This window comes from Sparus aurata, chromosome 6 (genome assembly GCF_900880675.1).
Source record: "Sparus aurata chromosome 6, fSpaAur1.1, whole genome shotgun sequence".
NCBI classification, from domain to species: Eukaryota; Metazoa; Chordata; class Actinopteri; order Spariformes; family Sparidae; genus Sparus; species Sparus aurata.
The window spans coordinates 30,651,368-30,669,285 of NC_044192.1; the positions used below are offsets into that span (position 1 = coordinate 30,651,368).

At 40.5% G+C, this 17,918-nt stretch overlaps 1 protein-coding gene across 1 annotated transcript in view; it reads right to left on the minus strand.

Annotated features, from left to right (window-relative positions):
* itpr1b (inositol 1,4,5-trisphosphate receptor, type 1b) overlaps positions 1-17,918 on the minus strand; it is a 92,197-nt gene that overhangs the window by 4,019 nt on the left and 70,260 nt on the right. Inside the window, 8 exon segments of the mRNA XM_030419639.1 lie at positions 5,185-5,345; positions 6,298-6,463; positions 7,860-8,008; positions 8,957-9,049; positions 9,287-9,476; positions 9,780-9,944; positions 10,278-10,453; positions 15,863-15,985. Of these exon segments, the coding sequence (XP_030275499.1) occupies positions 5,185-5,345; positions 6,298-6,463; positions 7,860-8,008; positions 8,957-9,049; positions 9,287-9,476; positions 9,780-9,944; positions 10,278-10,453; positions 15,863-15,985 (1,223 nt within the window).

Consider the following 17,918-nt stretch of genomic DNA (forward strand, 5'->3'; position numbering starts at 1 on the left):
TAGTCTTCATTTACCGTCATCAATGAAAAAGAAATGCAGCATGTCCTTACATTTAAGAAGCTGGATCCAGCAAATGTCTGATTATTTTGTTTTATGAAAGGACTGAAACTATCAACAGCTGGCAGATTATTACATTTTTCAATTAACTGACCAATCGTTGCAGCCGTATTTGTCACTGTGTATTTTTCAGCAAAATCCATCAGTTCAGTTATTATGCATCATTTAGGTAGTCTTCATTATTTGTGGCGGAGTCCGCCATTTCTGCACTTCATTTCATACAATTATCCCCCCACACATAGGAGGGATTCACAAGAAGCAATGCATACACATAGCCTCACTGTTAGTTGCTCATTCTCCCGATGCTGTATCAGAGCTGTATGAAACTGTTCGCTATGCGGCTTTTACATTAAAGGCAGTCAACTGGCAAACCACTGCATGTTTTTCACGAGGAGTTTAATACATTTGTCACAAATGTTGAGCGCGATTTTTTTGTGTATTTGTTCTAATCAAAAAACTCCAACAAGTGTTTGCATAATTCTTGGACCTGTAGTGTTAAACCGCACTCGTTGATGGCACCAATGATCGCAGGTGTCCAAATCAGCCAGTACTAAATCTTTAAAACTTAAATGAAAAGAAGGAGCATACCTTCTTTAGATAATGGAAAATCAAACCGGTAGGTGTTATTTATTATGATATGTAATTATTTGGTAATTTTATTTGGTAATTTGGTAAACCCAGCTGCCACCTCAGGGGTTGTTGCGTTCCAACGGCGCAGCCGGCTACATTCTTTCACACTTCTGTCTCCTCTGACACTTGACCACCACATGCCATTGTTATTGTGCTCTGGCTGAACCTGCTTGAGCTCAGGTCAAGGTAAGGTATTTACGTTTATCCTTTACTGCCTACACAGCCATGTCAATGTCATGTGCCCTCAACCAGAAGAACCATCAGTTCTAACTGCATGAATGAAAAGGGAGGATGCTGCGTAGCCACTGAGGTTACTGGTTTGAAACAGGGCAGCGTCAAAGGACTGTTCTGGAAAAGTCCCCTGGTTTCAGTGGTTGATTTGGAGACGTAGGGGCAAGTGAGGTGTCCATGTGAACCACAAACCATGCCTGGGTCAGACGGTAGCCAGAAGGGGAATCACGCAACACTAAGATAATGAGCACACACTCATTCTGAAAGAGACGACGGCTGTGAGCAAGCTCCACTTCCTGAATGCAAAAAGACAGAGGCTGTGTTTACCTAGTTAACCTGCCCCTCTCCTACCCTACACACACATATTTTTCTGTCACCAATGTTTCCCACACTCACACTCAGTTCTACTCATATGCTGTCAAAAAAAAAAAACATGAACTCAACATGACTGAGGTGTGTCCGCAAAAAATGTATTCTCCCTGCCAGCCGAAGACACAATTGTGTTTGTTTGGCGACTTCACGCGCCGCCTGCCCCTCTTTCCATCCCGTGTTTACAAATGAAAGCACTTCCAGTAAAATGAGAAGTGCAGCCACGAATTTAAACTCTACATCACGCCCGTTCAATGGAAATGACGGAAGTGCATTTTTCATTATTAAAACCGCAAGGCCATGACAGAGAAACAGGATGCTGTGTGGTTAAAACAGCAACAGAAAACGTCACAGTCATGCCACAAGCCACCTGAAGAGCTGACAGCCCACTCAGTCAACAATTATGCAAATGAATGCCAAAAAATAATCACATCCACAGATATGCTCTGAGCGTATTTTGCTATGCTAAGATAACAACTGGTGTGAATGTTTATTGCTTTTGGATGTTTCAAATCGGCTCGGGCATCCTACAGTGTTGAGCGCAGTAAGAATGAGGCCAATGACTGAGTGTAGCATCATGGTTTTACACCTTAGATGTGACACTTCACTCACTTCATTGACGTCAGTCCCAGTCATTGTCAGAGTAGTCAGACTTCTACACACCCCCCTTCTGTCCTGTTACTTCTTCCACATTACTGCAGCATCAAATAAATCGAAACGCAGTGGGAGAGGGGCACAACAGATTGAAGAAATTGGTCCTACAAGTCATGTTTCTGATGCAAATCATGGGTAAATACTGTGGGGTTGATCTGTAATCTACTGCATAAAATATAGCAGGAAGTAAGAAGGATACAGAGGTTTATAACCAATACCTTATTTGAACACTATTTCCTACTAGGGGTAATTAATCTGATATATTCAGCAGTTTTTGTTTTATTTCTACATTTATAATGCATTGTGACCTTTATGGTTATCAGTCCTCAGCGCTATGCTACAACTAGTCTGAGTCAAATAACATGTAAACAGGGTTATAAAGTACCCAAATCCCAAATCATACAATCATACATAGTATGAAAAAAAAGATGATAAATAAAATATTACTTTGGTAAAAGTTTTAAAGTATCCAATATTAACTGTACTTGAGAATTAAAAGTACAAGTAAAAATAAATGACACATATATTTGTGTCATTTATATTTATGTCATGGATGTTTGAATCCATTGTCCAACTGCTCAATTACAAGAAATTCATGATTTCTTTGAATAATTATTTTATTTATGTGATTGCCGGCCAAATAAATTCACTTAAAAACATTCTGATTTCGAGACAAAGCAGCGTGTAACCTGCAAAGTAACTAGTAACTTAAGTTATCAAATAAATATAATAAAAGTACAATATTTGCCTCAAAAATGTAGTGGAGTAGAAGTATTAAGTAGCAGAAATTGAAAATACTTGCGTACTATTTTGAGATACTTGCACTTTACTTGAGTAAATGCATTGATCTTACATGTATTTACATGCAGTGATGGAATGTAACTAAGTAAATAAGATATCGAGTGCATATCTTCTCCAAAGCTCAACTGCCCATAACCGAGAAATAAACAAAAATCCCTGGATCCGACCCTTTATCTGGATCCACATCGCAGGTTAATGAGGTATATTCTGAGCTGAGACCAATCCTCCATCCAAGTTTTGTGGAAATCATTTAGTATTTTCCTTGTAAACCTGCTGACAAACCAAACAACCAACAAATGCAAACAGGTAAAAACATAACCGCCTTGGCATAGGAAACAAAAAAAAACAGCACAAATTTAGTCTCAAATGCTAATGCTTAAAAAGATCAAAAATGTGTCTGAAAAATGTGTCTTGATACAGCAAGATATAGGTATATTGAGCTTTTTCCTTATGATGGGCAGAAAACACAGAGACATGCCACATTCTGATTTTTCATTTTTCCTCTATAAGTGCTACTGTACACTTTCATGGTACAAAGAAAACTTGGGAAATGCTTGCTAGGTTTGTACTCTGAATGAAGCTTAATTTCAATCATTTACACATTGTAAACTGTATATTGATAATTGCATTTTTTGGTTTTTGATATATCAAAAACTAATTACTGTTGCATGACGGTCCTCTCTCACTCTCCATACATTTCCTGCCTGTATCGCTACTATCACTAAAACATTTTAATAGAGAAAAATAATAATAATAATAATAATAGTAATAATAATAATAAGTAAATGATTTCAAAAAATGGTACCGGTCAAAAAAGTGTTTCTTGCATGCACCCTTACCCAACTGAAGGATGTAACATTTTATTGATGAATGATGTAAAAAATGTCTTGTCTGAGAGAATCTCCGCGAACACTGCAGTCTTTGTTGACGACTAAGACAACAAGACACGGAGGCCCCGCATCAAACACTTGCATGTGAAGCTAAGAGATAATGTTAAGGATGACTGGGTCAGCTGATGGGTCATCAGGGTCTTTCACACCATGCGTGCTGAGCTTCTCAGCTCAGCCCGCCCCTTCAACCTGCACCCATGACAAACTCATTTTGGCTCAGCGGGGTGCGAGGTCAATGGGAGCAAGGATGGGGGTTAATCCTGAATCAGGTGGTTCCTCACAAGACCGACTGTAGCAGATCCAGATAAAAAGTAGCAGTAGTAGAGTGGGGTAAACGGCGTCTGAAGAGAAACTGTGTCAGAAACTGCCGGCAGCACAAGTGCGTCAGGGAGGCAACCACTTCAGAAAAAGGGGCTTTCCTTTGGCAGTTAAAATGTTTTCTAATTGCTCACAGCCGAAGAGTATGATGCAACAATCACAACAATAAAGCATTTTTCTGGTTTTTATTTTCTAATGAAAAATGTCCTCAGAGTTGGTCTGGTTCAATCAGCTGTGACACAAGAGGCAGATTGGAAGCTCTTGTGTGTATCTGAAGTGTTCTTGTTTCGTTTTTGTAGCGGCAGACTCAAATACTTTCTTTTGGTTCTTTATTTAATTTTGTTATTTTTGTATTAGTTTTAGATGCACCTACTTAACATAAAAAAGTAAGAAAGTAAAGAAAACGTCTTCAAGTATAGTGCACAAATCAATATATGTCAAAGAAGAATAGAAATATCAAATACAAGACGACTCTATTACTCTACATATTTTGCATTAACTTTTCAAAACTATGTTTAAAAGGAGATATCCTTAACCAAAAATCTTGAGGTGACGTTCTGGCTGTCTACGTGCCTATCGTGATACGCAGGGTGAAACCTGTGTGAGTGTATTTGAGTGTGTGTGTGTGTGTGTGTGTGTGTGTGTGTGTTTAGCAAGGCATGGCTGCTTCAGGGGATTAACACATTTTATGTCAGTGGCAGACTCTGTCTGAAAGTTAATTCTCTATTCAAAAAGCTGACTGATGTGATAATACTTTGGAGGAATTCAAGGTCATGAAGGCAGGGATTACATAATGCAGTCCCTGTAATGTGGGACACATGAGGTGAAAAAATAAAAATAGCCAAGAAAGAAAATGCTCACCATTCTCGGGGCAGAGAAACAAAAAAGCTGCAGTGATCAACTGTGTCCAAACGTATATGAACCTGATTGCAGCAGCGCAGCTCCTACAGTGTTGTTTAGGACTGAAGGTTAACCTCAACTACAGCTAATGTAGTTAGTGCACGGCACTTCTGCAAGTTTAGTCTCTGAGGCGCTTGTATTGTTGACTGCAGTGACAAACAAGGTGGGGCAGAGCTGCATTTTGAAATGAGAGGAGTTCGTAGAATTGATGATTTGTTTACAGGGAGTATATTTTATTTATTCCAAACATGACTCTCTCAATTTACCTATAATAGGCCCTGTTGTGTATAACTTAACTAAAAAGCTAAATGCTTGTGCATGACTACATCCTTACCCTGATCATTTCAGCCACGTAGCTCTCCGGGCCAGTGTACTCTGTCGAATCCTTGACTTTCACCAGGACGATGAAGAACAAGTAGTGCCACATGTTGTGCTCTACTTTGATGTGTTCTTCGAAGGTAACTGTCTTATTGTCAAACTTGTCTCTCTCCAAACCTAGAAAAAAAGAAAGGATGAAGCCAGACATGCAGAAGCATGCACACACAGTCAACAGCCCACACACCAAATAAACACAGTGCACTCCTTTCTTTGGAAGAGTTAAGAAATAAACTGTCCTGGAAACATCACATCACCATTCTTGTGACCAAAATGAGGATGAGTGTAAAAACAAGAGGAAATGGTGTCACAAGGGAATGGGCACACAAAACGTCAGTGGTGAGAATTGCTATAAATGTTCATGGATTGTTTGTCAGATATATATTCTTGCATTGCATTTGCAAAAGAGGAAAACCCCCTAGCACATAAAGAAGTATAATGACCACAACTGACCAACGATTGTTCTGATGTAACACCAATAAAGTGACGGATGAGTGATGGGTGAGGCCGGCGTCTGAGTGAGTGTACAGTCTAACATGGTCAAGACAAATATGACAACAGGAAGAAACACTCCTCCTCCACAGCAGCACCTGCCATGACTAACCATTCATTCTGGGAAGAGGAGGCGTTTCGTTGTTTATGCTACCTAGAAAACAGCCCCCATGTTGCACAGAGGCCTCATGCGAAGCTGCAGCACAGCAGACACATATAAGAGACACCTCAGAGCAGACCACTCATTAGATTTCTCTTTAAATTTCATCATCTGCAAGCCTTGGCATTCACACCTGCTGTGTGCTGTCTATCGTACAGCACGACTAAGACTATACAGCAGTGCGTCAAGTATCGATTGCAGCTTCTTCTCGAATGCACTGTGAAGCATTTCCGCTTTATACAGTTCTAAGAAGGGAGTACGACTACTATACAGCTATGATTGGAATAAGACAGGAAAAGATGTGTCAAAGGTCATGAGTCACATCTTTAACTGCTGAGAAAGCAGAATGTATTTAATGGTAAAAACAAAGGGAGTACAACATTAGCACCAGTAAAAATGCATCTTCACTTATTTCCTTACCGCAAATAAAACATGTTGTCTTCAGTATTTCCTCTTTTTTCTGCTTCTCACTCCTCAGGTCAGCAAATGTATCAATGATGACACCAAAGATGAGGTTGAGGACGATAATGATGACCATGAAGAAGAAGAGCAGGTCGTAGATCACCCTGGCTGCAAAAAGGGGCTCCTGTTGAGGCCAAACAGGAGAAAACTTGTGAGAACAAGTCAGTGCTGTCACACTGGGAATATGGACCATGTTTAACTATAACTCACTTACTCACAAATCTTGGCTTACAATTTTTTATCATCCATTTAGTGCAAATGTAAGATTTGACTTCTATACTACAAACACAATGCTTAATGATGTGCAGATATGCCAGTGAGGTTGCTTTTGGTCCAATTCAGAATGATGTCAAACTACATAGGGTAATTTCATACCAACTCACCCGGGGTCCCCCGGTTAACGTCAAGGCTTTTCATGAAAACTTAGGGTTTTACATGAAAATTTTGGGCGAGTTGCCATGGAATGACTCAACTGAAAGACAGATTTCGAGGCTGAGGAACAGCCACTAAATACACCTTAAGTTAGTAATATGAGAAGTATTTCTTTAGTAATGTGTATACCAGATTTTTTGCTTAGAATCACATTCTCCACGTATTTAGTTAGTGATCTGTTAATTTAATTAAAAACAAGTTAATTTTGATAACAGAAGTGTATGGAAACTATTCTATATCTAATATCTAAGCTTTGAGATGTCACGGGTAAATGTGCAAATATATCAGAAGTTTTACTGAAAACTAGGAAGGGGAAAGCCATGTTCGTGTAATTGTAAAGCCCAATTATATCCAGTTGCACTGCTGTCAGTGATTTAACACATTAGAGTGACTCATAGTGTCCTACACTATTCAGTTGTACGTAAGAAGGTTTGTATTGAAAACATACTGACACAACTGACAACAGTACAGAGAACTCATGTGATAGTAAATAGTAAGGCTAACTGAGGTTTATATACAGTATGTACGGACAAGTCATGCTCTTATTCTATTGGTCAAGCTGCTAAGCTGACAGATATTCTGGCAGCGCTCAAGCTTGTCTTCATTCTGTACTTGTCTTTATTCAAGTACCAATAATTCCTTTTTCAGGCATGTTCACAGTTATAAAAGTCCTCTGTAGCCTCGATCGAACAGCAGAGCAGTTCTTTTCTCAAGCAGACGCCACTTCTTATAAGCAACTGATCCCTTTGACATCAGAGTAGCCAAACATTCTATCTTTTGCTTTTTGGGTCAAATCTATTCTGCACTTTTTTTTAAATTAAATTAAATAAGATTGTGGCCTCATTAAAACTTGAATGCCCCCTTCATCTCTTATCAGTGTTCTCCATCTACTTTAATTTAATTCAACTGTGTGTGTGGTAAGGGATTGCGCAAGCCTATTGGATGTCTACTGCATTTGGTTATCAGAGTGGTTAGATGTCCAAATTTACTATAATCAAATAGACTGTAGTCAAAAGGGGAAAGAAAAAAAATCAAATGATACAACTTTTTACACTCAAGCTGTGATTTTTCTTCCCTGTGCTCGGTACCTCTTTGGATGGCTTTCGCAGGACGTCCCCCACCCCTCCTCCACTCCTGAGGCCGTGACTCAATACTGTGACAATGCACATGAGCAGGGAGTCACATGCTCGCTCCTTGTCCTCGATCACCACCGCTGACGGCTGGACGGCGTGGGACGCTACAGAGACACACCGATAGTGTTAGTCATCTTCTTGTACAGGCCGAATCAAACTTTGTTTGCTGTCAGCTGTAGTGCTGTTACCATTCAATGATGCCTAAAGGCTCCACTAAAATTAGAAACGTTAGATCCAATACACAACAGAGGCATTTGAACCCTCATTTCATACCCTCTTTCATACTCGCAATTGGTTTATTGAATCATCAGGGGTCTATGAGGGCATCTATTCACACAAGAACAAGTCACCAGACTATGATCATTAGTCAGCCTTGAGGTGATGGATAGGGAAGCCTAGAAAAGGTCATGCCCCAGGCAGTTTGAGGATTCAACACGGTTGGCTGATTAATTTCAAGGTGGGGGACAAGTTCATCTTTGATTGGAGGCTTTTCCCATCAAGGTCAGTCGGTTTGCAAGAACTCGTTGTTTTTGTGGTGAAAAGCTCTCTGCATCAACCCTGCATGGACCCATCGACCTGCTTGTACCTGATGGTAATTAATCCCTGACCTCTCACCTCTTGGGCCTCTACATGAGGTCTTAGGCCTAACCCTGAGACGCACAACAGGTCTAAACCCCTTGGTGTTTCAACCTGCTTCCTAAAAGCCTCCAGTTGGCCCAACCAGATTTAATCCCATGACCACCCGGCCGCCGAGATTTACAGCTCAGTGGGACGAATCTCCCCTGGCTGTGTCAGACGACCACAAAGACATAAAGACCTTCACATACAAGCTTGAACTCACACAATCAGACGAACATAAGCACACAGTCACACATAAACACTTAGGAATCTCTTGAGAGACATGCAGGAACACGTGGATTCAAACTTGAAAGAACCCCTCGACCCCGTTGCCCACCTCCCCTGTAACACACACGCACGCACACAAACACAACACACACACACACACACACACACACACACACACACACACACACACTCTTTTGTCAACCTACCATCCATCACAGCCTCTGTTGAACAATTCTCCCCATTTTCCTTCTGGCACACTGTACCTGAGAAGAACTCTCCCACCATACTGGCTCCATGCTCTGTTCAGTCAGGGACACAAGACATTATGCAACTGTATGATCTGTATTTATCCGTCATCCTTCATACACACAGATTGTTGTTGATGCTAAAGGCAATAACATCACAGACATCCAGTTTATTTGTGTGTTTGTGTTGGAGAAACACAGTCTCAGTCTCTTAACTGTCTAGTTCAGGGAGGGCGGGTAATTTATGTTCGTCCCTGAAGAGAAAGACAAGAATGCTGTATTTCGACGTACCTAGTGTTTTGTTAGGTATCCTGTCGACAGCCAAGATGAAATCGTCTTTGAAGAAGATATAGCCCACAATGGAGAAGAGGTAGACGAGGATAAGAGCCAACACGGCTGTCAGAACAATGGAACGGCCATTTCGGGTCACGCTCTTTATTACGTTCAGCAGGGTCTCTTCTCGGTAAACCAGATCAAAGAGCTGTAGGAAGAGGAAGGAGTCAGATGTGTGTGGGAAATGTGCAAGAAAAAGAGAACACTGTCTCTTTATTTAAAGATATGGCCTAATAAAGGCTGCAGTGGACAAAGGACACTTCTTTTATTTGTATCTTTGCCTTTATTTAAATCTCCTTGGTTAAATGATTTTGATGGAGGATACGTGCAATATGTGACCAATCAAATGGCACCTAAATCCCACTTTTGTCTCCTTTTCTCATGCTACTGTGTGTCACAGTGTCTGTGTCATGTATGGTTCAGATTTAATGTTTTGTGTGTGCTTGCATACCAGCAGGCTGTAAAAGAAGACATGGTAGAAAACCCCCAGGCTGCAGATTATCAGGTAGAGCAGGTGGTACAGGAACTCCACATCTGTGATCATGGCTTTGTAGCCACGTGTGAAGGTTCCCCGGTTCCCAACAAAGCTCATCAGGAAGATCACCTTATTACATAACTACATAACGATGGACACCACAGAGACAACATGTAGAGACAGCAGCCATGTCATGATAGTGCACACAATGTTCAAGCTGAAAGGGCTTACATAGGAGTATAAGTATCTTTAGGTAAGATTTTCAAATTCTTAATGCTCAGACTGTTATAAATAAAGTGGATGTGGTTAACTGTTAAACCAAGTAAACAGGTTAATGTCTAATGTTAAGTCAATGCTTGGCATGTGACTGCACCTTTTGTCAAGGCAAATTCCATTCAAACATCTACTGGGCAACAAAGCAAATCTAAATCTGACATCTAAATCTGCTCACAGCCGTTCTGAGTGCCCACTTACATTGAACCCTCCCAGCAGGAGCAACGTGGGCTCCAGGCCTACTGAGAAGATCAGACGCAGTATAGTGGAAGCAATGAGTGCCCGGATGCCATGAGGCTGAGGCAAGACGATGACAATAGCCAGAGAAACCAGCATGGCCATCCACAGCAGGGCAGACAGATGGGGCTCCAGGGTACCTGAGGATGAAGGTCACATTAGGAAGGGTTGTGAGCATTTCCACTCATGAAGTAAGCTCTTACAGCAATGTTTTCAGCAAGATTTGTTTTTCAGTTCTCATGCTTCTCTACCTTTGAGGTCACCGTGCCAAAAACAAAATTTTACAATTGGGTTATTATTTATCTTCATGAAATAGAAGTAAAATGACCAAGTTGGATGAAAAATCAAGAAACTGAAGGAGACGAATCTACCAGTTTTGAACGATTGATTGGCTCCATTGGCACATCAGCCAGCCTTGCCTTGTGTAGTTTTCAAAGAAGCGGCTGTAAATACTCTTACTTCCTGCAGTATGATCGAAGAATATCTGATTTGCTAATTTGGTAATAAACACATTTAATTTCCTACAAATTCTTCACAATAAAAGTTTTTAGTTATATAAAAGCTTTTATAATGAAGCCGTAAAAACCAGGAAATGTTGGATTTTCATCAGCAGTAACTTAACATGACTCCTGAAACAGCTGAAGGCAAACATGATGACACAATAAAATACAGCAGATAGCTTAAAGTAGTTTTGGCATTGTATAAACAGGACTATTTGCCTGTGTGTGTGTGTGCATGTGTGTGTGCGTGTGTTGGTTTTTACAAAACAGCTATGTATTCCACATCAAGCATTGTAGGTCAGCGAAGCATTATCATGAGCACACCAGGCGCTCGCTCAGTGCCAGCTCCTGACCAACATGTAGCAGAGAGGCTGCATCACATTGTTACTGTTAATCAAATTCCTCAGCCAGGTTTTCTGTTCACCGACGCACCAACAACACCATTCTGAACATTGATGCCCTCCCTTCTGAGGCCTCCTTCTTCTCGCCTTCTCCACCTATAGACCACATGACAGGTACTAGTTACATAACCCCCCAGTTGGCTAAAAATCCACTTGGCTGCAGCTAAACTCATCAGAGATGGTCCTAGGTACTGCATCGTAACCGGTCACCTAGGCGCTCTGACTTGGCAGCCAACCCAAACACAGCAGCTTACAGACACCTTACACACACCTACAGCTTCAGACCATTCGTCTCTCTTACTTGCTTACTCTGCAGCTATTAGAAGATAAACTGACCTTTACACTATAACACTTACATTCAGAAAGGAAATTGTACACACAGCCTAACGTATGCTTCATGATGGAAATGTAGATTTTACTTTACAGATGGGAAACATTTGTTTTATTATTGGCTGGTTAGAGGCTCTAAAACACCCACCTTACTTGAATCCCAGCATTAACCCACATAGGGTGCTCAAACTCGAGATAAAGGTATTTTTTTCTAGGACTTCAACATATATGGCCAGTACTGGGAAATTTTCCAAATGACAGTCTCTCAGTGTCTCTTCAAACAAACCACCATCCATTGACAAAGACGTGAGGTGTACAGCTGATACAGTAATGTTTAAGGGAGTTTTATGGTGTTTAGGTTGACTGTACAATGTGCAAATTAGGCACACCTTTACAGCAAAGAAGCTTGCAGTACTTACTTGTCATGCCACAATGATGTTCATTAGAGTAGTTTGGTTAATTCAGTTTACCAGCACTTGGGCTTTAATATTAACAAGAGATGTCTGAGGTCGCATCAATTCAGGAGACAGTGTGTGTGCATCCATGTCAACATAAAATATTCCCCATTGCAGTTTAAGAGTGGCTGGGATTTTTTAAATATTTTGCTTGACAAGTGGCTTCAGTTTGAAGCAAACATTGCCATGTCCTGGAATGACCGTTAATCTCTCAGGAGACCTCTGACACTGGAAACCACATGGAGTTTCTAGAGCTAAGCTAACAACCTCTTTTTTTGTCTCTTCTATAGTGCTGTGAGGAAGTTCAAACAAAAGGGACCTCGCCGTTTGACCCCAGACAGAACAATTGAAAGTTTATGTGAATCACAATGTGTGTCTTCTCTCTGTTACTCTGCACTGGAACAATGCAGGCCTCAGTGGCTGCGGCTTTTCACATCCCCACAAATACTGGCCTCAAGGAGAAGCGAGGAAAAAAACGAAAGGAATAAGAGACAGCAAAACAAACAAAAACTGAAACTGTCCTTAAAATAATGCTCAGGCCTGTGGCTCATTTTTATGATTATGATGGTATCACTTAGACCTGAGGTTCCCTACAGCGTTATCTGACGAATTTAAGTGCCCCCTTCATCAAAGCCACCATTTATGTTCCAAATGTGTTCATTTGCATTAATCTCTAACTAGATGTTATTTAACTATTGATTATATAAAAGTCGATATAACAGAGGATGTAAGATACTGTTATAAAATAGTTAGTTGAGCTATCAATGCTACAATCTCTCAATGTTGCCGTCAACAGCAGCAATACCCCATGGGTTTCATTACCTCTGGTATGGAATCATGACTTAAATGATTAATTCAAAGGGGTATGTCTGTCTCTTTAGCAGTCTGTCGCACCTTGTGACCCGACACCGGACCACATTTTCCCAACCCTGAATCTTAACATAGAGACCACATGACAGAACTAGACTGACCAGGGGTTAATGTGGTGTGGGGAACAGGGTCAAATATGTAGATCCCACAAAGAAACACTGTTGTTCTGGAATTTCTAATAAAATTGTTTATCTTATACCAAGGATTCTGTTCACTTTCTACTGTCTACACTCAGTGTTGGAGGATTGTTCTTCATACATATTCATTAAAATATATTTGAGATTACATTGACATCTGAAATGCTTCAGGGTTGGCAAATTATTGATATTTATGTTTTGTTTGTTTGAAATCAATATCTCATCGAGAACCAATGAAGTTTTAATAGACTTGAGTTCCCGTATGTGTTCTCAGAGTGAGATTTTCAGTGAAATTATGATGTGGTCTGATGCTGCGTACACATCATTATGGGAAAAAAAGGTGCGACTTACGAGTTTTTACAAAATTTGTTAAATCAAGATGTCTGTATGTTAAGTGGAACTTCTGAAAATACTGCGTTTTGGAAAAAAATTATACTAAATCCATTCAATTTGGTCTGAATTACTTCGTATATTGGAGCTGGGCTGCTGTTTGGTTTACTGCACCAAGTTATTATTGAGTGCAAAGCTGGATTTATCAGAGCTTTTCAAATCATAATTTGTCTCGAATGCTAAGTCTCACACTGGTAATAATGACACCAGCCAATCCTGTACCTACACAATAGGCAAAAAACTTTCATTCATCAAGGAAGTTTAAGCGTGAATCTTTGAATCTTTGACAAGCAGTTTTTGTTTAAGATGTAATGTTGTGGATTAAAGTGAAATGTGTGATATCTTTCTTTCATTTTGGATATCTGCCTTTTATCAGGTAGAGTCACTTTCAATGAAATCTCAAACCCAACAGGCAGTAGCGTGGTATTATGTTTCCTGCTAGAGATTGTGGCCCTATGGGGAGACCACAGTCTTTACGTAAGTCTGTACACACACAGACACAATCTAATTACTAGAAGTGATACATATAGATAAGACTACTCAAAGTAAGAGCAGTGTGAGAACGAAGTTGGTAATCTGATACTTGTTAAGTCACCTGTCACGCCAGGAAAGCCACAGTATCAATAAACAGGTCAGGACCTTATTACAACCAAATCTGTCTTGGTCTTTTGTGACAGTGCTGCAGATTGAGATCCAAATCTTCAGCTAGGATTACATTCTCATCACAACTCCACTTGTGGTGAAACTCACTTTGGTTAGGGAGGTGTGAGGCTACACCCAAACCACAGGCACGAGAGCACAAAGTGTTCTCTAAAGTCCTGTGCACACTTATCCCTAATAATGCACCTTACCATATGCGTCGGATCACATGCCAACTTCTATAAATACATGTATGACCACAACTGATGTGAATGCTCTGTTCAAATCAAAGTATCACGTCTGCAGTAGGAAAGCAAATGTTCTCCATTTTCTGCCGTCAGTTCTCAAATTGAAAAAGTTTGTGTTGTTAATGAAAACTTCAGACTTTCAGGGTTTTTTTTTAGCTGGCAGAGCAAAAAGTCCTTATATGGGAACTCAGCCAGTTTAGCGATGTGCTCCTGTAACAAGTGTTGGGCTCAAAATGGAAAGTTAAATTTTTTTTTTTTTTAAAAACCAACAACAATGGAGCAGTCACAGATATATTGTCAATTACACACTTTCCTCTCCAATGCCAAAAACCTGCATTACCAAAAACCAAAACAATTCAGATAGTCTGTTGTGTTATGGTAGTAGTGCTGTTAGCCACAGAGATCTGGTACGCCCACTTCTATCTAAGTCCACACCCACTGGTCTTTTCATTTTGATTCTTCTAGTCACTCATGTGACATCACTTGAGGCAATGTAACACATTTTTCACAGGTCCTTTTGAAGCCACAAAATACTTCATACTTCTAATCTAAATATTTCACTTATGCAGTAGTCAGGGGTGTAGCGCTATTGTTTAAGTATCGAAGAGAACCTAAGGTGCGTGCACCCACATAGGTACAGTATGTTATGGCCAGTTTGGAAGGTCACGTGTTCCTCCAGTAGCATGTTTACATTGGTCAATTACAACTGATCACATGATTAAAATGTAGCCAAAACATCTGATTACAACAAGTCTTTTTGTTTCTTTTCTGCATGACAGCCACTTTGGTGATGATTGGATCATTTTTATTTCCTCACTTTGAGGGAAAAAACAAGTGGTGGAGTGGCGCTCCAGTGTGCTCTGGCAGCACTACACCTATGGCAGTAGTGCTCCGCAAGACTTGTTAACACACTTTACAATGTGTGAAATAGGAGTTCCCCTTTCAGATCAAATCTTATTTCTAAGTTTATTGTGTCATTTTCAGGCATGGACTAAGCAGAAAGTGACAGAGAAAGAAAGTGGTAGAGCTCTACTCATTTTCACACGTGGCGATTACTGTGGAAAGTGTGTGTGCACGTCAGTTTATTAGTTTCGGAAACTTTCAAAATTGGTCAACACGATTCCACATCCTCTCCAAATATAAGAAAAAAGCTTTTCACTGCTTTGTGAATCTTTCAGAACTTTCATTCATATTGGCATAATGTCAATAATCATTGGGTCACAACACGTGATGAATACATTAACTACATTATTGTTTACGCCTGGAGGACAAAATGTGCAAAGGTGCAACACTAACCCTAAATTTTAGAGTGTAATAAGCTACGGCCCAATTTCCTGTTTTGTTCATTTTTGCCATACAGGTATTTAGCATGGTATGGTATACCTCCTGGTGTTAATGTTTGTACCACTCACTTCTATTTCCTTCAACTGCATTAGTGCGCCCATAGTATTAACCACAGTGTGCATACACCCAAACACAAGGTCACACGCAGGGCTCCATTAAACACTCTGCTGTTTCGAAGTGTTGCTAGGCTAAAGGAAAGAGAAAGTTTATGAAGGTGGAGACTTCAGTGACTGACCTCCACGGACACCCTCCAGAGGGTAGAAGAAGGCCACGAGCAGGTTCATGAGCACAGCCAGGTTGAAGGAGATGCTGCTCCAGAATGACATGTTCCTGGAGCACCAGTACAGGATGGGCTGAGCTGCAGGGCAGTGTATTGGAGCAAGTGAACACAGGTCATTATACTGCACAGAGACAGCAGGTGCAATACACCATGAACAATTTATCCAATGATGAGTGTTTCACACCAAACAGGAGAAAAGAAAAATCAAATTAACAGTAATTAACTGCAGTCAAAGCTGCTGTAAGACAATGATGCGATCCCATATGTTGATGAATGCCCTCTTGTGCCAAGTGTCAAATGTCTGTTATGTTTCTCCACTGGAGTAGAACATTTGTGGCATAGTTTATCAACTAACCTTTCAATCTAATCACTCCTAAATTGACTGGGAATACTAAGTGATTTGAGAAAGCATACTCTGTTTGGGGAGAAACACATATGTCAAACAGAAAGGAGTCTATGTGGTTTTAAGTGCCACTATAGGCCTTAAAACTGTAAACAAATGATTTACTTTGAAAGGTAAAATCAGGCAAAATGTAAATCTAAGTACACAAAACCAGTTTTCAAGCTCATTTCAGATACACTACATGATTTGCTACTGTTGGGAGACTAAAAACATATGAACTGGCATGTTTATACTTTTACCAGCGCGCACGCGTGCGCGCACACACGCACGCACGCGCGCGCGCACACACACACACACACACACACACACACACACACACACACACACACACACACACACACACACACACACACACACACACACACACACACACACACACACACTATCCAGACTTCGGTCAGCAGATCAGTGTCATGTCCGATGCTATTTTGGGCCTAACTATTCATTATAAAAAGAAGAACTGCGGGTGGGGACTTTTAGCAACAGAAATCACTATATTTACGTCAAGCGGTTAACACCAGCGGAAAAATATTGGTCTCTGGCTGCGCTGATTCATTTGGATAGGAGAGCCGTGGTTGTCTTCACGTGTTATCGCATTAGAGACAAACCATCATTCTTGACAATGAGACAGGCCACAACACGCTACTGAACCAACACTTCACTGCAGTAGCTAGCAGAGAGTCAGCCAGGGGGTCAACATGGACCTGGCCTGCTGAAGGAGAAATTCAAAGTGGTGCTCAGGTATGCTCGGCTGTGGAAAAACAAGGTTGAGTTTCCAAAGAGGACTAACGAGATGCCTCTTCAAAGTTTAACTCCCTATATATTCAGAAAAGCCGTCACACGCCCAGAAATATCAACATTCTACACTTGTATGACCTCTCAAACACGCTTCAAGCTGTTAAGATCAGTTGAAGCTCCAAATTTACTTTTCATGCTAGCACGAGACCAAAGTAGAGAAATGTGTCAAGGCTGATACACATGAATCCCAGCTTACTGAGTGAAATCTTTCTTTTGCTTTGTCTACTCTGCTCATCTCTTCACACTAAATATGGGCGAAAAGAACACAGGAACCATGTGTAAATTCCAGAGTTAAATTTTTGTGAATCAGCTCGCAACATCACACTCACAGAGCTGACATCACTCTCTCTCCTGGTTGAAAAACATCAGTTTACATCTTTATATAACATTTCGTGTTACACCATCTTAAACTTTAACTTATATAAACTTATATTGTAATTTAAATACATTGATAAGTTGCTTAACAGGGTTTACATGCTCTCTACACTACCATCCCTCCAGGGTTCAGAGCTGATGGAGCAGAGTGCAGCCCCTTTCACACGTGGAACCCGCAACATTGCCCGGCTTTGGTGACAATTTGTTTAGTTTGACCATTACAGATGGAATTGATTTGTTTTCTACTTGACGAGGATGACAGCTATGCATCTCGAGTAGTCTGACAAAGACTGGCAAAAAGATTTTAACTGTGATTTTTCAAGTGAATACTTTGACCACTTATGTACAGATTGGCAATTACAGGCAGCACAGGTTGTGTCAAATCACCCAAAATGTTTTTTTTTATTATTAGAATTTGAATCAGACAAACGTTTT